The 22,886-nt window shown below is 28.9% G+C and overlaps 3 protein-coding genes across 4 annotated transcripts; 1 reads left to right on the top strand and 2 right to left on the bottom strand.

Moving 5' to 3' along the window:
- Positions 1–212: 212 nt before the first annotated feature.
- LOC126550533 (uncharacterized) lies at positions 213–5,601 on the bottom strand. Of its 2 annotated transcripts, XM_050202352.1 has the most exons (14): positions 5,462–5,601; positions 5,132–5,279; positions 4,828–5,049; positions 4,359–4,746; positions 4,083–4,289; positions 3,913–3,993; positions 3,633–3,726; positions 3,369–3,560; positions 3,234–3,298; positions 2,981–3,140; positions 2,759–2,890; positions 2,105–2,197; positions 1,433–1,480; positions 214–801 (listed from the first exon to the last, which is right to left on the bottom strand). In XM_050202352.1, the coding sequence occupies exons 1-14, from the start codon at positions 5,475–5,477 to the stop codon at positions 611–613; spliced, it is 2,037 nt and encodes a 678-aa protein (XP_050058309.1). In that variant the 5' UTR covers positions 5,478–5,601; the 3' UTR covers positions 214–610. The 2 variants fall into 2 exon arrangements, with proteins under 2 accessions (XP_050058310.1, XP_050058309.1); XM_050202353.1 differs by lacking the exon at positions 1,433–1,480 and having other exon boundaries at positions 213–801.
- A 389-nt stretch (positions 5,602–5,990) lies between these two features.
- Positions 5,991–10,694, top strand: LOC126550534 (uncharacterized). Its single transcript, XM_050202354.1, has 2 exons — positions 5,991–9,463; positions 9,525–10,694. The coding sequence occupies exon 1, from the start codon at positions 7,095–7,097 to the stop codon at positions 8,565–8,567; it is 1,473 nt and encodes a 490-aa protein (XP_050058311.1). The 5' UTR covers positions 5,991–7,094; the 3' UTR covers positions 8,568–9,463; positions 9,525–10,694.
- A 3,518-nt stretch (positions 10,695–14,212) lies between these two features.
- Positions 14,213–22,277, bottom strand: LOC114132736 (spermidine/spermine N(1)-acetyltransferase-like protein 1). Its single transcript, XM_027998282.2, has 4 exons — positions 21,901–22,277; positions 17,702–17,753; positions 16,492–16,563; positions 14,213–15,297 (listed from the first exon to the last, which is right to left on the bottom strand). Exons 1-4 carry the CDS (start codon positions 22,018–22,020, stop codon positions 15,146–15,148), a joined length of 396 nt encoding a protein of 131 aa, XP_027854083.2. The 5' UTR covers positions 22,021–22,277; the 3' UTR covers positions 14,213–15,145.
- Between the last annotated feature and the right edge of the window lie 609 nt (positions 22,278–22,886).

Genomic DNA, 22,886 nt, shown 5'->3' with positions numbered 1-22,886 from the left:
CTTAATTGATAATTCTTAAATAATAATTAAATATTTTTTAACACATTACATTTACCGCTTTAGTTTGTAATTCTTAGTTATGATTAAGTAATTCATGGAATGTCTGCAGCATATTTTAGAAGTTTATTCTCATTAATTATAATGCAAATAATGCAATTTTTATCTCACATTTATTAAGATAGGTATCTACAAAAAGGTATTTAGATTTTAGTTATTGTAACCATAAATATTAAAATATGTTATATTACCTTAATAGGTCACAGTTACATCATTGATATTATTTTATTTCACATTGACTATGCAGTATGCAAGTATAATCACCTATTATAGGAGGTACATTACAACATATACTTATTTAAATTATATCAGCATTCAATTTTAAATTTGAATCATTATTTTTCACAAATCCAATTTTATTCATGCCTAATACATATTTTAGGTATATCGTATATGAAGTCTCAAGATGACATAAAATACTAGGAAATAAAATAACAGGTCACAAATATACAGTATTTAAATAAGGAAAAAGTCTTTGTTCATTACATTAGAAAGTTTATATATATTAAACTAAATTTAACTTTACATATTAATAGGTAGGTATGTTTAAAAATTAAAAAAATATGATTATGGTACATATCCTCTGTAGTCTGTACTCGTCTACATATCTCCTGCACAATGGACAAGTATTAAAATTTTCCTCTAAGAGTCTTGTTACACAAGTGTTGCAAAATGCATGACAACATGGCTGGCATATAATATTTGCCACTCCTTCTATGCAAATTATGCATACTTCTAAAACAACTGAAAAATATATTTTTTTAAAGGTTATTTAAAAATGTAATAATTTATATTATATAGGTAACAAATATTGAAGTAATGAAATATAAATAATACAACATTTAGATACTGAACTTGTTTTTATTTTTAAAATATAAAAACTTTATTTGTGTATTGTGTTATTATTACTCAAACGAAAATTTTAAATCATTTCTAAGTTTATAGATATAGTAATAACTATTATTTTAGATAAACTTATTTTTTCAATAAAAATGTACTAAATTACTAAATTATTAAATAAAATTTGTAAAAAATCAATGTTGTGTAAAAATTCCTATTTGTCTAATAATAGTTTTTTTAAAAATAATTTAAAATAATAACTGGGAATTTAAGACACTGGATTCTCAAAAGTACCAACTATATAATATTATATTCTAAATTTTAGATACCCTTTGGAGATTGAATCATATTATGCTTCAGAAAAAAATGTGTAAATACAAAAAATATATATTATATAGCTTAAGCTCAGAATTTGAAAATTGTATTTTAAAGTTTTAACTAATTTAGATATTTGTATATTCAGTACTTATATTATTATGGGAAAAAATGTGATGTGTGTCCCAAACATTACTGTTGTTAATTTGTTATATCTTACTTGGATTTTCTATAATTTCTTGATCTGATTGTGGTTCTAGTACTGGTTCTGAAATTATTTTAAAATATAAATATATTTAACTTGTGTTAGAACTATAATTTGTATTATTTTAGTAACTGAATTTTAGATTATGATCGCCCCGATGAATGTATTAATTTTACAATGATATCTTATTATTATTATTATTATTATTTGTGTCTGTGTACATGATAAACAGTCGAGATAATGCTTCGATTTTCAACTTTGGTTTCCAGTACTAAATTGAATATTCTTAGTGCATTATGGAGGTCAAAAATAAGAAAATATATTAACAATGTTGTATTAAAAGCTAATTATTGAAAATTGAATACAAGGTTGTACATAAGTTTTTTTACAATAATTATTAAAGAAATCGAGTTTAAGTCAATTGAAATCTTTTTTACTAGTGTCTAAAGTTTTAATTTTCATGAAATCAAAAATGCATGCATTAAATAATATTTTCTGCCAAAACGAATATATATTCATTTAAATATGTAGAATTTAGAGATTTTTAATTTGACTAATAATTATAGGGTATAATATACAAATTCAATTATTGAATTCAAATTTAATAACTTCTATTACAGTGAACCACTTATAACCTACTGTACAGAAAAGCAGTACACATATAGCCATTTTTTTTTTAAATTTTACCATTGTTTAGATCACGATAAAACTCTGCCCAAGCTTCTGCAACTCCACGACCATTTATTCGACCTCGTCTTATATTTGCTCTTCCCCTATTTCCTATAAATGTATTTATAATATAATTAATTGTACATTTTTACAAGAACTAAATGTATTATATTAAGTCTTTGATTTATTGCCTTAGGAGTATGCTATACCTGCATGTGTTATCTCTATCTCACAAACACATACCATAACAAATTGTACGTTCTAAATAATCCATCTAACTCTATTATTTTTTTAATATTAGAGAGAATTGACCTATTATCAAATTTAGAAGTAAGAATATTATCTATTAAATCTAATAAGTTTTATTCTATATATTTTAATTTTAGAGCTAGTTATGATCATTTTAAAATGCTCATATTTTGCTTTAAAATTAAAATATGAAAAAAAAATTATAAACTTCACCCAATAATATTCTAAATTTGGTAATATGTCAGTTCACTTATATTAAATATAATAGAGTTGGATGGATTATTTAGAATGTACAATTTGTTATGATATGTGTTTGTAAGACAAAGACAACACCTACTGTTTTAGTGTCGTTTTCTTATAAGATGTATTAAAATATGTTTTTAGCAAATGGATAAGGTTGATGTAGTTAGCGATTAATTCTACCTCTTCCACGAATATGTATGGCCTTGTTTTGAACTGGCAAAACTGGGAGTGGTGAAGGCGGACGTAGAGGGCCCAATATTAGTGGTTGAAGAGGTTGTGGTGGTGGTAGTGGTTGAACATTAGCAGCGGGTCCTATAAAGTTTAAGTAAGCATTATTTTTTCAAAACAGTTAATTACATCAAAATATTTTTAGTATATTTATTATATTTCAGAAACACTCACGTGGCTCAAAATTTGGCTCTCCCAATTCATTTCTGAGTATCCGTTCTGGAGTATAAGAAACGTTCCTTAAAAAGTCTTCCAACGTGTACCTCCCATTTTCCACATTAAACCACGCATTATTTATGGTTGTGTTGTTTGTCCTATAATCTGATTGTCTTACCTAAAAAATGTGTTCATAAAAATACGTCTCTTTTATAATTCAATCAATACTTGAATAGATTTATTAACAATAAGCAATAACAATTATTCTTACTCTTTGACCATTTAATGCTCTAGTAAAGTCATTTCTTGCTCTAAGTTCTATTGCTCTTAAATTATCTGTAAACATATAAACCAAGGCAGAGTATTATTACTTTTCAAAATTTGAGTATTTAATAAAAGAAATTACCATAAAATCTATATAATTGTGGACGTTGTCCCATGAGCCGTAAGAGCGAAGAATGGTATGACTCAATAAAATTGTTAGTCCTATGTTGAAGCCTGTATACAGTAAATCTCAGTGGAGTTACTTGATCCATCCAAAAGCGCTCAAAATAAGTCATTAATGTTGCCAGATCCATTTCAAGATTGTAGTCTGCGACTGAAATAGAAAAATGAATAAACTGAACTTAACACTATTTACCTATTAACACTATGCACCTAGTTAACTTACCTAAGTCTTGTATAAATCTAAATCCCAATTGTATTGAATATACATTTTCATGAAACATAATTTCATTCCCAGGCAAGTGAGGTAACGCCATCAACTACAGCAAATATGTAAATTTAGGTAATAATTAAGTAAAACTATTGCATAGATATAGATATAAAATTATAAAAAGAAAGAAAGAATAAATATGTTCTGAATGTTTAAGGTATCCTAATCTAACAAAATTTATATTTTGTAAATTTAATGTTTCAATTAATTAAATTTTAAGATATTTGATAGGTACCATTCGCAAAATACGCCGAGCATTTTCATTTGTTGTGCATATCTGTGTTAAATTATGCGTTCTTACAAATCGAATTATGGCCTAAAAAATTAATACATTTTTAAATATTTCAATCAACCTTTCAAATTATTAAACACGGGATTAAACATTAATTTATATTGTTTCAGTACTTGAATAAAATGGAACCAGCATCCCGAATTGTTTGCTTCTGGAAGCACCCGGGTTATGGCATTTCTGAGTCCCTGCTCATAATCATTAATAACTTGAATGTTATTATAATCCAGGTTTAGGTGAAGCTCTTGTCTTAAAAACTGCAACAATCTGCAGTATGTTTCAGTTTGGCGGTTAACTAATAACGCGTGCACTATTGGAATTGCCTTAAAAAAACGATTCACTATAGATATAACATAATATTTCAGTGTATTTATAACTTTTATAGAACTAACCACATTGTTGATAATAATATGAATGGTAAATATTTGGTTTATGTCGGCTGGTTCTCTTGGTCGTACTTGAAAAGTGCCATCCATACATATTGTATTAACACTTCGAAAATGTACACCAATCTCGCGCAAAAAACCAATATTTCCAAACACTATGCCTACAAATTGAATTGAATTGTCGTTGTTCAATATTTCTAATGGGCCTTGGAAAAATGGAACAAGAGACCCATTAAAATTAATGTTGTTTAGTCTTGGTCCCCATTCTTCTGACCTCAACACATCTGCCCAAGCCCTCAGTGTTTCGGGAATTGGTGGTCCTACTCTGCGCCTAGCTCTTGCAATAATTCGTACAGCTGCTGGTCTCCCTAAATCCATTTCTGCTACAGGATATCTACTCATAATAATAATAATAATATAAGTATAATAATAAACAACATAAATTTTCACATATTATATTTTTTAAAAATCTTACAGAAGCATCTCTTCATCAACAATTGTCTGCGCAACAGTATTCTCCGTTGTAGCCCTTTCCCGTAAACGATTAATCATATTTCGATGGGCTACTGTGTACCGTGGTGCAGGTTCATGATTATGATGGGCATAGTTGTTAGAAATATGTATTGGAGACCCATCTCCAATATTCATATTTGCCGACACTGGACAACCATAACGCCGATTTACACATGTCAAGTATCTAAATTTTAAATACAAATATATTAATTAAAAAATGTAATAAATTATACAACCATAAATATAGTATATTTATTATGTTTTACCGAATTTCTCTCCTGATGGAATGTTGGTAGTAATTAAATCCTAATTCATCAATGAAGACTGTTGATCGCCCACGAATGCCACGAATGGACTGAGATAATGGAGCAAGTTGTTGGTGCTGATGCTGGTCCTGAACATAATTTGTGTTTTCTAAAATAAAGTTTTTTTTTATAAATTAAAAATATTATAATAATTTATGCATTAAACAAAAAAAATAATTATTAATTATAAATTAAATAAATATTAATAATTATAAATTATGTTAAATGTTTTATTTGAGGATAACTTAAAATATACTTATATATTATTTACTAATATTTAAATAAACTAACCTAATGGATTTGCCATACTAAAAAAGATGTTTAGAGTTAAAATGTTTACAAAATATGGAAAAAAAATTTTAATCTTAATGCAGTGTATTTGTTCGGACCAAATACCGTCAGATCGCACCAGCTAATTGTTTAGTAATAATTAATTTTGATCCGGTTGCTAGCACGCCTGCGCAGTTCGCCTGCGTGCGACTGCCTATCGCGCTGGTTTTTACGGGCTATTCTCGTTCGAAGTGTCGTCGCGATTCCGATTCCGATCGTCGCCTTTTTTTTTTTATTACTTGCCATCGTTGGCATAGAATTTGTTGTTTTGTTTACGTAATTGTGCTCAAGGCGTATGTGAGGCGGGCGATTCATGTTTGATGGTGGCTCTCAATTCCGTAACGGTATTGAGACCATCGTTATTCGTCGTGCACACGGATGCAAAGCGTGTTAGACACCAGCGCGGGCGGTGTGCGGTTTGTCATTACCTTTTTTTGTGAATTTATGGTGCACCGGGCATCGGTAAATTAACGGTACTGCGTATTATTTTTTTGTTATTTTATTCGACAGTGCATCGGGCCGTTTTTTTTGACTTTCGAATTGTTTATTTTGTCTATTGAAGTCAAGCATATGCACGTGGGTTGCGGATCTTGGCGGTCAACAGCATATCGTCCATTTTGAGAGGTTATGGTTCAATTAGTTATTCAATCCGTTCAATCCGTTATTAGAACGTACATCTGGAGTTTACTGTTGTATGGATGTGAGACATGGACGATTGGGAAGTATGAAAGAGATAGACTTGAAGCAATGGAAATGTGGTTATGGCGAAGAATGACAAGAACAAGATGGATAGAGCGGAAAAGAAATGAGACAATACTAGAAGAAATAGGTGAAACAAGAAGCATGTGGACATCAATAATGAAGAGAAAAGTCAAACTAGTGGGACATTTGCTGAGACACAATGACTTCATCACCAACATTTTTGAAGGAAAAATAGCAAGCAAACGATCACGAGGACGTCCAAGAAAATCTTATTTTGAAGACCTGAATCATCTCATGGGCTGCTCCTCCTACCAACAATTGAAGAGAATGGCATGGGACAGACAAGAATGGTTACACCGACAAGGCACTGCCTTTAGAAGCTGATGATGATGGTTCAATCGGCGACATGTTCACGGTAACGCGTTATCACACATGTGATACGCGATATTTTATATCTTTGTATTATCATTTTGTTTTGTTGATACTATAATCAGTTTTATTATTATTTATTTTCATTATTATTATATTACCACTGATTTTGTTCATTTTAGTATTATTATAATACATTTTTTGATTTTATATATTAGGTGGGCGCCTACTCCCCATATAAGTTGTCATTTTATTTAAATATAATATGTATTCCGGGTATGTGATGTACTGATATACTATTTTAATACAGTCCACAATTAATATTTTATTACAACAATCAGGTGTTATTTTTTTAATTAAATATTATTACTCCTACTGTTTGGTTGTATATATGTTTGTCATTATTTAAGTACACACATCTACATTTTTGGTCCTTCGAGCCGGATAATTTTATGTAATTTTTAATTAATTAATTTCTCCGTCTTGTCTTGCTTGCTCTTTTATTCCTTAAAAATCGGTTAATATGGGAAGGCCTAAGCGTCAAGACTCGGACAATGTTGAAAATAAACGGTCGTTAATTCGTGCTCGTGCATCGCGGGATGCATCGTTACGGTCAATTAAGAAAATAAATACTATAGGCGAGGAAGCTAAAATAAATGTCGAACTTCGCGCATTGTTTGAAGCTCATTACTTGTCATTGAAACGGTTCACTGATCAATTTGAGTTAGCACAGCAAGCAGTATTAAATGCTCTTGTTGATTCGGATAATGTAGGCGAGTTTGAAACGGTTGATTCTGAAGTCACTGACGCTATGGAAGAGATATGTGCAAATATTCAACTCATTGCTACTGGCTTCCATAACGCTTCGGTTAATGTTGTTGCTACTAATAATGTTTCTACTGGTGCAAGAAAAATAGCTCAGCCTGTTGTGCTCCCAAAAATTGAATTACCAAAATTTGATGGTAATGTACTTGATTGGGTATCATTTCGGGACATGTTTCAATCACTAGTTCATGACAACCCTGATATTTCCAACATTCAACGTTATCATTTTTTAATTCTAAGCTTGTCCGGTCCAGCGCTAGCAGTAGTGAAAGCCATTCCGTTGACGGCTGATAATTATGTCATAGCTTGGGACGCATTAAAACAATCATTTGAGAATCAACGGTTAATAGCTTCTGCACATATTGATAAACTATTTTCATTTGTGCCTTTGAAGAAAGAATCATTGTCGTCACTATCTTCATTTGTTCACGTATTTACCGAAAATGTCTCGGCTATTAAAGCACTTGGTGTTCAAGATTTGGCTGGTTTTATCTTGTTTCACATCGGGGCCCGAGTAATTGATACAGAGACCAGGAGACTTTTTGAAGCTAGCATCGAACAAAATGAAGTACCTAGTTTAGATATGCTATTAAAATTTGTAGAAAAGAGATGCAAAATCTTAGAAAATGTTGGAACCTCGGTTGGAACTAACGAAAAACAGGATAACACCTTTAAAGGTAATAGTAAGAAGACAAAAGGTGGGCCTCCTGGCAAAACTTCATTGACAATTTCAACTTCATCTACTGCATCAAAGTGTCCATTCTGTCAACATGAACATCAAATTCATCGTTGTTTCTCATTTAAGCGCAAACCAAATACGGCGCGGCGTAAGTTTGTGAGTGACAACAGTTTATGTTTTATATGCTTAAAACCTGGACATAATGCCAGCTCTTGTACTGCCGGTTTTACATGCAAGAAATGTGAAGGTCGTCATAACACACTGTTACATCTGGAAAGTTTTGATGTAAAAAACAATAGTGAAGTGACACAGAAGGAAAATACAAATGTTCAGGCCAGTACGTCCAAACCAGTTGGAAATAATACTGTGTTTGCAGGTACTATATCAACACAAACAACTGTTGTATTAGGGACTGCTGTTATTCGGGTACAAGATAACACAGGTGCTATGCATCAGATCAGAATTTTATTAGATAGTGGGTCACAAGTTTAGTTTATAATGCCATTAGGTAATAATAACACTCGTTTCTAATTAAAATTATTATAGAGTAACAATACAAAAAAAGAATCATTTAATGAAATTTAACTGGGATGGGAATATAGGATTAATATAAAACAGGTAGACTGAATAATTATTTAATGAATATTTTGAAAATGTATCGCAATATTACTGATACAGTATCAACGAAATTTTAATTCAGTTATAAATGTATAATATGAACTTATTCGAAAAAACAATTCATTCTTAAAACATAAGAACACACTCCGTAATTTACTTTTTTACATAACAATAAATTGTATTTTTATAATTACATATAATAAAACATGTGTAGTAATTCTTATTATATTATGTATTTACAATTATTTTCTGTACGTAATTATCAAACTAATTAGTTTTTTTATCATTATTTTAAATAAAATATTTTGAGTTTTACACTGAAGCATTTAAAATTTAGATTCTAAACCATGCATTACCCACATTTATTTTACTTAACTGAAAACAATTAAAATCTCTATAAGACATAAGTGATTAAGATATTAATTTAAGAAATCATATAAATTGCAAGATTTTTAACTAACAAAAATATTACTCGTGTGTGAGCCATAAATTCAGTCTTCGTGCGACGTTTATCGCAACCGGTCGTGTTTTATTTGTATCGCTCGACGCTCGCTTATCTAACTGTCGTGCGTAAATACAAAGTTCACTGTATGGTGCATCGCAAGCATGTTAAATTGTCAAATACCAGGCCCAACACAGGACAACACAAACGCTCCAGCAGTGTCGCCCTCTCTCCACAGCATGTCAGCAAAAATAGATATGCTCCACTCTCAAATGTTAATGATACAGATGACGTCAACGCAGAAATTACTGATATGGACATAGTAGAGGTAAAGCAAAAAATTCCTCCGTTATATATTTACGAAATCAACGATTATATTGCTTTTCTAGACAAAATCTCGCCAGTTATAACTGCGGATTTCAACTTCCATAATAAAAATATATTTTTAAAACTGAACCTATCTACCGTCGACGACTATCGTTCTGTTACAAAATATTTCTCCGAAAACAATATTAAATATCATACATACCAACTTCCGGAAGATAGAAATATTTCCATAATAATAAGAAATCTACCAACATCGATATCTGAAGCAGAAATCTTCGAGGAATTATCTAATCTAAAATTTAATGTCACGTCTGTTACCCGTCTACAAAACCGTCATAAATCACCAATTCCAATCGTCGCCGTTATCCTTGATAAATCAGAAAAAAATTTTTTTTCACTAGATCGTCTTCTTCAGTGCATAATTACGGTAGAAAATAGAAAAACCGATAACTCCATTCCTCAATGTCAAAATTGCCAACGTTTTAATCATACAAAAAATTTCTGTAAACTACCTCCTAGATGCGTTAAATGCCCAGAACAACACCACTACTCGGAGTGTACTAAAGATTTAAATAGCCCACCGACATGCGTAAACTGCAATGAAAATCATCCTGCAAATTATAAAGGATGTAAAATCTATAAACAATTAACAAATTAAAAACCACAGTATCTATAATAGCCGTGGTCATAACCCAAGGTTTATTATTATTTATTTATTGATAGTGTTTGAACTTCCCGCCGCTTCCAGCGCAACATTTGGCAACCGGTCCGCGGAACACCGCGTCGCGCGGCCAGCGGACACCGGGCTTCGGCCAAGTCGCCGCCGGCGACTAAAGTTTAGTTGTAGTTTTTCGTACGCTCGACTTGAGCGGACCGTGCGTGTATCGCGTCCGGCCGTTATTCCGTTATTCGGTGCCGTCGCGTGGGTGTCGCCGATATTCGCGCACATATTCTTATTTATTTATCCGTGTCGGTACATCCCAGTCGTCTGATTCCGACGGGCTATACTTCGTACCCGATACATCGTTCATTATTATTATTATTGTGTGTGTATCCGTCGTGCGACGCTACTTCAGTGCCGTGATTATGTAATTTGCATATCACGTAATCGGTCATTCGCCGCCGCCAACAGCCCCCGCTTCCCGTCCACCTGCGTGTCACAGCACCATCGCAACAGCTGTTCCAGTCGCCGCCGCCGATACACCACCCCACCGCGGCGCATGTGCCGGCCGGTAATCAAATTATCATTATTATTGTAAATTGTTGTTATTGCCCCTTAGATCATATACTATGGATGGAGCCATGCCCATCTCGACTGTGTACTCAATTTGAAGCACATATAAGCGACAAGTCTCTGACATTGATGCTTGATATACGCATGCGCGAAGAAACCCGTCGCATATTTATTTTGAAACACGCGCGATGTTTTAAATATCAATCAGCGGTCAGCAACTAAATATGCGACGGTTTGCTTCGCGCATGCGCACATCATACATCTATGTCAGAGACTTGTCGTTTATATGTGCTTCAATATATCGGGAAATGGCTCCATCCATAGTATATGATCTAAGTATTGCCCTATCATTATGTGATATTTATTGTTTATTATTATTTTGAGTTGCTCACGGGGAAAGACGTTTTCCTGGCCAGCATATGCACATTTTTCGTGCCTTATAATATATTATTGTCATTTATATACGACGTGCTATTATTTATATTTATTGGTCACCTATCCCTACCAACGTCGAACACCACTTTCCTTTATTCTAGTGGCTGCCCAGCCAAATGCTGAGTGAATCAGCTTTCAAAAAGTAGTAGTTAATACATATTCTGTTACAAATGCATACATACAGTATAAGTATAATACTTATTCAATTTAACATAAATTAGGTTTTTGATCATGTTTATTTCCATCAGCACAATCTAAAGCATTTGACTAAGAAATTTAAGTTATAATAGACGAGGTACTAACTAGAAGTCAGTACTCAGTACATTATTTTATTTTGTTATAAATGATACTTCATTATCATAATATTATATCTAACCAAACAAATTACGTTCTCAAATATTTTCATCTTTGTAGTCTGATGAATGCTGAAAAAAGGAAATTCTATTACCTATAACTCTTATGATGTAATTATAAAATCTCTACATGTACATATATATATTTAACTTGCATAATGTTTAAGCTGAAGAAATCTATAAATAAAAATCTGAGAGATGAATATTGTTCTATTAGAAATTAGAAATTATAATTAAGTATTATATTTTGTAATTTTATCGCTGGAATAAACATCTATACTTCAATCATATATTAATAGTTAATACATTATAAGATAATAAATTTTATTTCTATTACAGAAAAAGAAAGTTATTAGAAAGATTTTGAAGAAGATGATTTAAACAATCCTAATAAAAATAAGATAAATTGAAACAAATACCAATATGTGTACAGACAACAATGTTTTAAAATAACGTATTTACATAGCATTACTTAAGGTGAAAAAATTGCCTTAATAATTTCAAAATTCTTAAGGTAAATTTACCTACATTATTAATTAACTGAATAGAATAAATTAAAATATTGTTGTTGTTATGCAAAAAGCAATCAAGTGTACACTTTTATAATTTAATTTTAAAATTTAAAACTTCTTATGTAACTTAACAATTATTTTATTTGTTCACTTGATTGATTTCTTCATAACTATATCATAGCATTACTAACTAGCAAAAAGTGATCAAGTGGGAATATATAATAAATATGATGTTATAGCAATTAAAATATGTATATAAGTATAAATTTACACTTGATCACTTTTAACATTATAACTTACTGTCTTAAGCTGGTACATTTAATAAATGAATTGAATGGTTGGAAAAATAATTATTTGTTGTATACTACCATGTAAACTATTTCTAAGTTTTTATTCTTTTAATTTATATTTAATAATTTTAGTACTAATATTTTTTGAATCAGGTCTATGACACTATGTTTTGGCATAGTCAAGTGTTTGTGGCTTTGAACATGATAGCAATAAATGTATCTGTAACTTAGATAAATAAACGAATTATCACCTAAGGTTAGAATCCAAGCTCATTGCCATATTTCTCAGATGTTTAGACTTTGGATAATGGTAAACGAAAAACTTATCAACTGATTGAGTGTCATTTTTATATTGTTCTATATTTGAACTACAGATATATATTTGTAAAAAAATTGTACAATTATTACTTCAAAACTAAGTCTGGCTTCTATATAATTTTTTTCAGTATCAAAAAATGTTAACATATTTCACCTTGTTCACTTTTCATGTGCAAAACAGATGTAATTCTACTGGCTACCATCAATTGAAAGTCATGATATGTTTATAACAATTGAAACATGTATTGGATTAATAGCTCTAAGAAGGAGTTTGTAGCTCAATTAGCACGTGCAAAATAGAAATGAAAATAAAAATTAAACTAGTTAGTGGACTTTTAATGGATGAGATGTATATTAAAGAAAATATACATTATAAATAATTTGTAATAGCTTTCAATTCATGTAGATTATGGAACAAGAATTGGTGAAAGTGATGTCTAAAGTTAAAAAAACTAAACTTTTATGTGATTACTTTAAATTCAAATTAAAAGGTTCAAATCTCATATTTTTTAATAAATGATGTTACAACTGAAGACAAAGCAAATATGGTGAATACATATTTATTTCAAGTTCATGATACATGTGCAATAGTGAAAAATTACTGATATTTGATAGTGCTGGGCGATATTTAAAAAGTAAATTAGTTATCAGTAATTTTATATTTAAAGCCATATTTTAGTTACACTGTTACAAAAAAAAAATAGTTTATATTTTATTAGATTCATGTTATATTCCACATATTATAATGCTAAAAAGCTTATAGAAACATATTGTGAGTTTGATGAAAGTGGTACATAGTCTTATAAAATGACTATTTTCAACATTTAGTGAACATGAAAGATAAAAATGGATTACATGTCAGTAAAAAATTAGTAACTAACAAATAACTCATTTTGTAATCTAACCTTACCTAATAAACATTTAGTTATAGAAGGCAGTGTAACAAGTTAATTAGAATTAAGCTAAAAAAAAAAAATATAATTTTAATGAATATGATGGCTTTGAATTAACAATATTTGTGTAAATTAAATATCTTTAAATATTATCTAATATTAAATATCTGAACATTTTCTTGGCAAGTTAAATACAAGAACGTTTTTGAGCTAAGAGCCAAAGAACAATATTTCATTTTAAATAAGTAAATATATAAAAATAAGAAATCTATTAACTTAAATAATGCAACAATATAAAATAATTTATTCTGAAGTCAGTTAGTACCTAGGTAGGTATCTTATTTAGTTGTGTATCTATAATCAATATTTGATATGAAACAAAATTATGATGATTTAATAAAGATACATATTATAGACTTCTTGTTGTTGTATAAATTATCACAAGATAATTTAGAAATGTTTTGTTTTTTTTTTAATACGATTAAAAGAAGGTGTTAATAACATTTAATAGTTGCACAGTTGGAAGCAGCGTTCAAATTAATCATAATTCATACGAAATTGGCAACTTCATCAAAAGTAAATTGCTTACCTATTGATATAAATGATAAAATAAATATCTTAATAATAAGTCCATCAGTAAATAACCCCCCCCCCCCCGGCTGTGAAAATGATGAAAAAAATGTATTAAAAAAAAAAAAATAATCTATTAAAACAATTCGATTTCATCTATGTATTTATATTACAAGTTATGATTTAAATCAATAACACAATAAGTCAATAAGTAATAACAACAATTAAAAAATATGAGATTTTATAGGTCGACAATGATTGGCGTGGTTCACCGATGTAATAATAAAAGATGTTGCGGGGACCGAGTACAGCAACAGCGTGTATTAAAGACTTCAATTTCATTAGTCTCGGAACGTTATTATGAATAAATAAATAATTATTGTTTATTAAAGATATTAAAAAAATACGTCCGCTCCCAAAGGTAAGTCCTTGATAATATAAATTAAATTTGTTCATTTCGTGATAGGTGATTCTAGCTGAGTTGGAAGTATCCATTTTAAAAAGTGTCACCAGATAGTCAGATCTCAGTGCACTTTTGGTGGAAGGTGAATGAAATAATTTCATAGTGATACAGCTGCTCGTTGCGGTCCCCAAAAAATCCAAAGAATAAAATGTCATTTTTGTAATGATAGATTCGTTATAGACAAATAGATAATATTGTATCGAAGCGGTACGGTGTATTTTGTTTAACATGGCGTGTGACAAGGGATCAGTCTGGGTCGTCTCAACGAGCCCTATAAGGGGACACTCATTTCCGCTTTCGACCTCCGGATAATTCGCTGCAGTTCCGTTATCGTGGCGAATGTCCGTAACAAATATAACAATATGAATATAATATAATATTATTAATTATTGTTTTCATTCACTTCAGTTTGCAATTGTCAAAATTTGGCGTTTTTTTGACAATGCAGCGGATTTTTAATACCTAGCATACAATTATACGATGATAATAATATTATTGTTATTATTATTGATATTGATAGGTATAAGATTTTGCATTGGGCGCGTCGATGGATCTATAATCAGTATGGTTACGATACAGTGACGACAGGACGATTGGTATCTCGCCCACCTCCACTCAATAGATTTGAATAGTTTTTTCAAAGAGTGCTTGTTCGACGTATTTCTGTCGGTAAGGTTTGGACACGTACAGTGCTTCGAGGAACACTGGTTGGCCAGTTGTGTTCTCAGACGGTCGAAACCACAGTACGAATCCGATAATAACATCTTCTATACAAAAAAATAAGCATTGAATAAGTAATGTGTACAGTTCCGTGTTGTGGATATTTTATTAGTATTTTCTATGATTACCCATGACTATATATATTTAATGGATGAAGTGGAATAAAACCTATAAGGGTATTTTGTGTGACGTGAAGATTCCGTTGATATTAAATTATAGATTTTATAAAGCAGTTGTATTGTATGGATTGAAATGTTAAGCAATGAACAATATAACAGAACAGAGTGTGAGTTTAGCACTTTAGCAAATATAAGAATGCTATAGTGGATGTATGGATTGATTAGGAAAGATAGAATTAGAATTAATGAATTCATTAAGGGTAGATGGAGTAGTTTAATGGTTTAGGAATGGCAGCACCAATTATAAATAAAATGAGGGAGAATAGGTTGAGATTATTTAATTATGTTATGAAGTATGAGAAGAGGTTACTCAAAGAAAGTTAGAGTGGCTTTGAATATGAGTGTAGATATAAAGGAGAGGAAAAGAGAGATAGAAGAATGTATAGATAGATTAGAATAGAGTTTTGGTGAATAAAGGAATGGCAGGGAACAGAGTCTTATAGAGGCTGGTGTAGGACAAATATTGCTGAAAATCTAAGATATGACCAGAAAATTTGGTTTAAATCTGCATAATAAGTGATTTGCTTATTGTAGTGGTTAGATTAGGTAGGGGTAGGCTAAGCCGAAAATAGTTGACTTTAAAATAGTTTTTAGTTTAGTTATTTTTATGTTACAGGTATAAATACATGTATTTAATTAATTACAAATAAACCTGTTAAGATAATAATAATATTGGTGGGTGTATAGAAATTTAGTAGACCATTTCTATAGGTACGATATTACTTAGCTCGTGATAGAGTTTCTTACATGAAAAAACACATTTTTTTAAAATCGATATGTACATTTTTTATTTCACTCAGAATCTAAAATGTATAATTTATTGTATGATGGTGGTTTGTATTGGGAGAGACTTCCTTTGGTTATTTTAATTTACAGTTTTTTTGAGGGCTTTAGCCCTCTAAAATTGTAATTGTAACTCCAGTTTTACCTACAACCTAATCATTATATCATTATTGTTTTAATTTCTCTTTCGACTTGTTTATCTTTCGTCAATCCTATGTAGTTCGTTAGTAGAAATGAAATATCAAAATATAATTTAAAATTTTAATTAAAAATAATTACCTTCTTTTCTAGTTTTTGCTATGAAACATTGGAAACTTGGATTTTGAGATTCGAATCCGTCCTTTCTGAAAGCTACAAAAACATATGTAATTTATATTACAATAGTGGCAATATACCTACACTATTATTAATTATAGAGTTTTGCTTTCACACTTTCTCATATGATCGATGTAGGTAATTCTGAATAAGCATTAAAATATTTTTCAAAGTTTTCATTCATCATTTAATATAATATTATCACGCTTATACATTAAGGTATTAATACTTACGTCATCATTATTAGTTTTTTTTTTTAATTTTGTGATGATAGAAAATGGTTTTATTTCGTACTTATTAAAAGCATTTATTTTTTTCTTTAGTTATATGAAGAAATTTAAAAAAAATGGATTAGAATTCAATATACAGTATTGACTTACAGTCTGTAAGGTTAGTTACAGGTAAGGTTAGGTTAATCTAACCTAACCTAAGGTAAGTTACTGTATAATCTTTATAACTTTATATACATAATCTATTTTTTATTTATCTCATTTTTCACTTCCATTAAATCACTATTAATATTACTGTCAGTGTTCCACTAAATAAAGGTATTGTAATATTATTATTTAATAGAGATCATAATATTTGGATTGACTTAAAACTAATTTTTAAGACATTTTTTTTTTTGTAGGATAGAAATTGTTGGATCAGGAATTTCTCAAGTTATTATTCTTAGATAGGATCCTTTAATAAATTTTGATAAATTATTCTAAAATATACTCCTAATTATCTTTTATCACGGTATACTCCTGCAACTGTTGTTAAATATAATATGTTGTTTATATTTTATCGTATCGAAAATCTACTCCTACTATAGCTTTAGATAGTATTATATCATAATATATCGCATATTATATATTCTATAAAACAGATAATATTATATATGGTATGGTTTCAGCTGCAGGACAGTGTTTTAAATTCTACAGGACGTTTATAAAGCTTAATAGTTTTAATACTTGATTATATAAATATTTAATTTTAAAATTCTACTAAAAATAATTACCACTATACATTTTTGTTAGCTATTATATAAATCCGCAGGGAGAGCTCTATGATCTTGGTGTTTGATGAAGAACATTCGGAAATCACTTTTCTTCCTTTTGTTACGCAACCATTATATCTAAAGCTGTGATACCTATCTATGTATTTTAGTATTAATTAAAATATCACTCACTGTCTTTGTTCAATTGTCTGCTGCTTGGTATACCATATTCGGAATAGTATTCCTAAAATACAAAAAACAATTATCCAATTACGTATTTTTTAGAAATTAAGATAGGTAATAACATTAAATATTATACTCTATTTAATTATTAAATGTAAATGAAAAGTCATTGATTTATTAATTTATTATTATTAAGTAAATACAATTTTGTTGATCGGTTTGTGCAGAAATCACGCAGAACCACTCATACATTCCAAGAGACCCGATAAGATAGCGTTTAATAATAATACATTTTTTTTACGTTTATATTTATACTACTCTATATAGTTAAAGTGAATAATGTAACATAATAAACCACTTGAACTTGGTGCTGAACGTATTATTGTTGTAACAGTTCGTATTTTGAGATTAAAAGTTGTATTTGCAATAGGAATACTGTCGCGCTAGATTATACATTTATAACATTTAGTGTAGGTAGGTTAGGTTAGGTTAGGCTAGGTAGGTATTATAGTTATAAATAGGTATAGTTGGGCTATGATCAAACACCCATCAACGAGTCTTTTTTTATCATCAGTGCACCGTACTTATAAATTATTATTATTTATTAAATGGTATTCTTATTTCGTGATCTAGGTACTTTATAATAATATATTACCTACTTTCATAAACGGGTACCTAATTATGGTGATTTTGACTGATACCGACCGTTTCGATCTCGCGTGTATTGAAATTTTGATAATATAATGATAGCATTATGATTAAATAGATATTTAGTCATAGATGACATACTTCTATTATAATATCTTCTATCTTAGAGATGATTTGATAATTTAAATGTTCTCTACCAATATAAGACAAGACAAGACAAGGAAGGATATTTGTCGAACGTTTGTTGGCCGACAGTGTATAATTTTAATTTTTAATTGAATTACAATTTACGACACAAAAAAGTAGCTTTGTTGAATTACTTATCCTAAAATTGATTAATGTTTTATAATAGTCTAAATATACAGCTTGTTTTAAAAGGTGAAAATGCAAAAACCTTATGTTTGTCACAGTTTTAAATAGCTGTAACTCTTTTAATAGCTTAAATAGCTAATATTATATCAAAAACAATGATTATTAGGTTACTAAGCTATTTCCATTTTTGAAAATCGAAACATTTTTACTGTTCCAAAATGGTTTGATAAACAGAAAAAATAAAACGCAATGCATTCATCACTCCCTTCAGAATCTAAAATTAGACGAAATAATATACAATACATTAACGCTTCAATAGACGTCTGAATTTGAAATTCTCTGGGAAGTAGCATTACAAAGCCTAAAACCTTTAATGTCTTACAAAATGTAGTAACAATTGTATACAGAGGTTAAGATTGAGGCTTCTGACGAATTTGTAGCTGAGATAGTTAATATTAATGTGATATTGTTGTAGTTATACTACATATTATATTTGTATACTAATACTTGTGTATGAATGTATTATACATTTTTATAATATGTGGAGTATGTAATAAAATATGTATAAGGAAATATCTAAGTATACATATACATATATGTATTTTTTTATGAATGCAAATAACAATATTATACTTTTAAGATTTTATGAACAAAATTTTTTATGAAATTTAAAAAAAGAAAACACAAAATTCATGTGGGATATAGCTCTACATTATCATGCCCTGATATATGGAAATAGTTTATTAGTCTTTATTATATAATTTTGCGTGTGTATACATGACAGAAAAAAAAATGTATACAGATGACAAGTCCTCTTAGGACATCATACCCACATATAGTGTCTTAGTAGTCAGGTTATACCTACAGTAGTTTTACATGTAGACAACAATGGCTGTGCGTACAGCTGTACCAATTTTGCGTTGTTAGTATAATAATATTGAAATGGATTGACCTATTAATTATTATTAAGCTTAAAGTTAAGAACATTATATATTGTTTTAATTCTTAAGCGAGTAATGAGCTTTTATAATTTTAGATAAAAAAATTAATTTTACATATTCGTAACTATAACTATTAAAATTAAAAAAGTATCCTAATTAATAAACTATAATTTCATTAACAATAATTATCATTTACGGTTAATTATTTTTATTTCTCCTACCTCGATAACTGATAATAATTTTGTTTTTGGCATATTTTATTGATGTATAATATACGGATAGGGTGGGAGATATAACTATAATGTAAGGTATTTAAACTTATGTTTAAAAACATAAAACCAACGAGGGAACAAAGATAATGTTTTTTCTTTAAGTATTAGGTAGGTACATTAAGTCAATTCATTCTAATATTTTTAAGTCAACAATAGCAGACTATTGGAATTAGGTACCTACTTAATGTGCATTCTGGGATGTGTTTTGGCATTTACGTTACTATATGCCAGAGAAAATATACCTCCCTTCATAACAATTATGTTACGGATTATTATTAATTATTATTATATTATGTTGGACTTGGCCGTTATTGCGGTTATTTCTACGCGTGATCAACATATCATGTTTGGCCGCGGTAGCCGATAAGTCGGTAGTTGTAGGCAACACGTGTTGTAGTCGTGCATTCACACAATCACTCCACAAATGTATAGGCATTGTGCAATTATAATTTATATTTAGTTAACTTGTACATCATAGGCAAGATAGGTGTCTACGTATATTTTATTATCTACCTATTATATAGAGAAAACCTATACAATAATAGGTTTTTCACGTGAGCTTCAACAGGTATTCCACCGTACACGTGCGTCGTGTCAAATGCCAATAATTCGAATCCGGTTTATTGGCCTAATAACCTGAGGGACTAAGTTCAATTTTCTTGGATGTATTAATATAATTTGGCGGCTTTTCATTATCGATGCACAGATTATAGCAATACAACGGAATTATATTTATATATTAATAATATTTGAATTATAAGTATTTATATATTGTATAGGCACCTAACTTTTTATCATAATATTATACTAGCTATACCAAATGTTGTTTATATACATAATATTATACATTTAACTAATAACCTACCAATTCGTCCGAAATTTTATTAAGACTTTTATGAATTGAAATTATCGAAAAAAAAGTTTGACTCAAAGTATAAAATTAAAATTCTATTCTGCTAGGTATTCAAAAAAGTACTGATAAAAACTGTAAAAGAATAATTTTTTTTTAAAATGTTATTTTAACTATTTAATGACTTCATAATATTAGTGCTAGGTTTGTGAAAAAAATAATTAACAAAAAAAAAAAAAAAAATAATAAAAAAATATGAGTAGGTAACTTTTAAAATAATCATCTTGACACCTCCTATATGTATATGGGTGGGGTTGCGAATCCAGTTAGTGACCTAATCATGGATAGACGTGACTGATGATATACGACTATACGAAGACATTTGGAATGACTTTCACTTGCATTTTAAATGTTATCATTAAAAATGTTTATCCAACTTCGAAGTGTTTTATGAAGTCAATTTTCCCTTCGATGTTAATGATTGCATTAATTTGATATGGTAAAGATGCGAATGGCAAGTAATTAATAACCATATTTGTTTTAGAATTGAACCAAACAAACAAATATTATTTCCAACTGTGATGTAACACAAGCTATAGGCATATACTATGAAATTATTGGAGTATAAATATTTAAATATTGGTATTTAGATACTTTTTTTCTTTCTTAAATTAAGTAATTTTTAAATACTATTGCATTAGATACTATTGTATGTTAAATTTGTGTCTTATATACTTGTCTTATACTATATTAATCAAAATTTCTATCTATAGTAGGTATATATTGAGATTTTATCAAGAGAAAATTGTTTTTAATGTACCTATATGATAATTAAGTATTATTTTAAATATTTTTTTCAATGATATTTTATTTAATTAATCAAATTCTTATTAAAAGTATTCTTTATAACTCGATATATTGTACAGATCACTAGTTACAATTTAGTATTTTGAACTTAACAAAAATACAAACTAAACTAATTAATAACTTATTTTTAAAATAATACATTTATATATTAAAATGTATATTATACATTTCAATTATTTATTTTTAGTGCACTATTTTGTTTAACTTTATAAATAATAAATAAAAATAGATAGACTCTTAAAAATATCGATTATTAATCATTAGAATTTCATTATAATATTATTGATTAAATATGAAATAATAAGTAAACTATCTTACTTGAACTAATTCGTAGATTTGATCGCAGTCATCAATCAGAGCTGGGCAGATGATGAAATTTATTTGTGGAACATCTTCTACCAATGATTCCATAGCACATAACGTCTTCATTCGGCTCATTTTGATTTTATTTATAAAAAAAAAATTCTACTTTTAATAATTTTTATTAATGCGAATATTGAATACCCCGTAGTAAAGGTTTACTTATAGGTATACTATTTATTTTATTATTTATAAAATAGTATAAACCTAAATTATGTTGTATTTATAAATTAAAATATTATGTACTTTACAAAAGTAAAATCACTAATAATTATTTCAAATGAAAATGTATTGAACTACGTAATTGTATAGTCATGTACCTACTACGTTGACTAGATAGTAGACGGTACCTAAATGAAACGTTTAATTTTGAAGTATAACCTTATATAATATTATGTATGTACCTACTTACTGTTTATTTTATGGATAATTTAATTAAATATCAAGAGTTCATATTGAGATAAAATGTACAAATGTTGTACAGAGTGGTAGAAAAATCATTTTTTTTTTTTTTTTTAAACAATCGTTTGTTACACAGCAAATTTATCTTGTTATAAACACAGTAATTCTAGTTGCAATTTTTATTTTTATTTCTATGTTAACTTATTTCAAAGTTGACAGTGAGATTTGAAATCTATACTAATTAAATAACGTAATAATTATACTATTATTATATTCTTCTAAAATATAAAGAGTATAGTCTATAATCTATATTAAGTACTTTATCTCAAACACTTTAATATACTTTTACGTAATAAAATAATACTGATAAAAATATTTTTATTTTTATTTCTATAAATTGCATCGTATCAGTATTAATTAACATACCATTCTAGTAATAGAATTATGACGTACAACATACTAAAAAGAAGGTAAAATGCCTTTTATTTTTTTTAATGTATTAGATTCTGAGCGGAGCGGGGAATGGATTGGTTTTACAATGA

This window comes from Aphis gossypii, chromosome 2 (assembly GCF_020184175.1).
Source record: "Aphis gossypii isolate Hap1 chromosome 2, ASM2018417v2, whole genome shotgun sequence".
Classification (NCBI taxonomy): Eukaryota; Metazoa; Arthropoda; class Insecta; order Hemiptera; family Aphididae; genus Aphis; species Aphis gossypii.
The sequence above is the reverse complement of the archived record's forward strand: the minus strand, read 5'-3'. Positions and strand labels throughout refer to the sequence as shown.

What these genes read in the sequence shown, in the direction of transcription:
- LOC126550533 (XM_050202352.1), bottom strand. An exon ending in GCTGGTTCCATTTTATTCAA is followed by an intron (nt 3,994 to 4,082) that starts GTACTGAAACAA and finishes TTAATTTTTTAG; the next exon opens with GCCATAATTCGATTTGTAAG. An exon ending in GAGCATTAAATGGTCAAAGA is followed by an intron (nt 3,141 to 3,233) that starts GTAAGAATAATT and finishes CACATTTTTTAG; the next exon opens with GTAAGACAATCAGATTATAG.
- LOC126550534 (XM_050202354.1), top strand. Translation starts at nt 7,095, where the DNA reads ATGGGAAGGCCTAAGCGTCAAGACTCGGACAATGTTGAAAATAAACGG.
- LOC114132736 (XM_027998282.2), bottom strand. Translation starts at nt 22,020, where the DNA reads ATGAGCCGAATGAAGACGTTATGTGCTATGGAATCATTGGTAGAAGAT. An exon ending in CAGACAATTGAACAAAGACA is followed by an intron (nt 16,564 to 17,701) that starts GTGAGTGATATT and finishes ATGTTTTTGTAG; the next exon opens with CTTTCAGAAAGGACGGATTC. An exon ending in AGCAAAAACTAGAAAAGAAG is followed by an intron (nt 15,298 to 16,491) that starts GTAATTATTTTT and finishes TTTTTTGTATAG; the next exon opens with AAGATGTTATTATCGGATTC.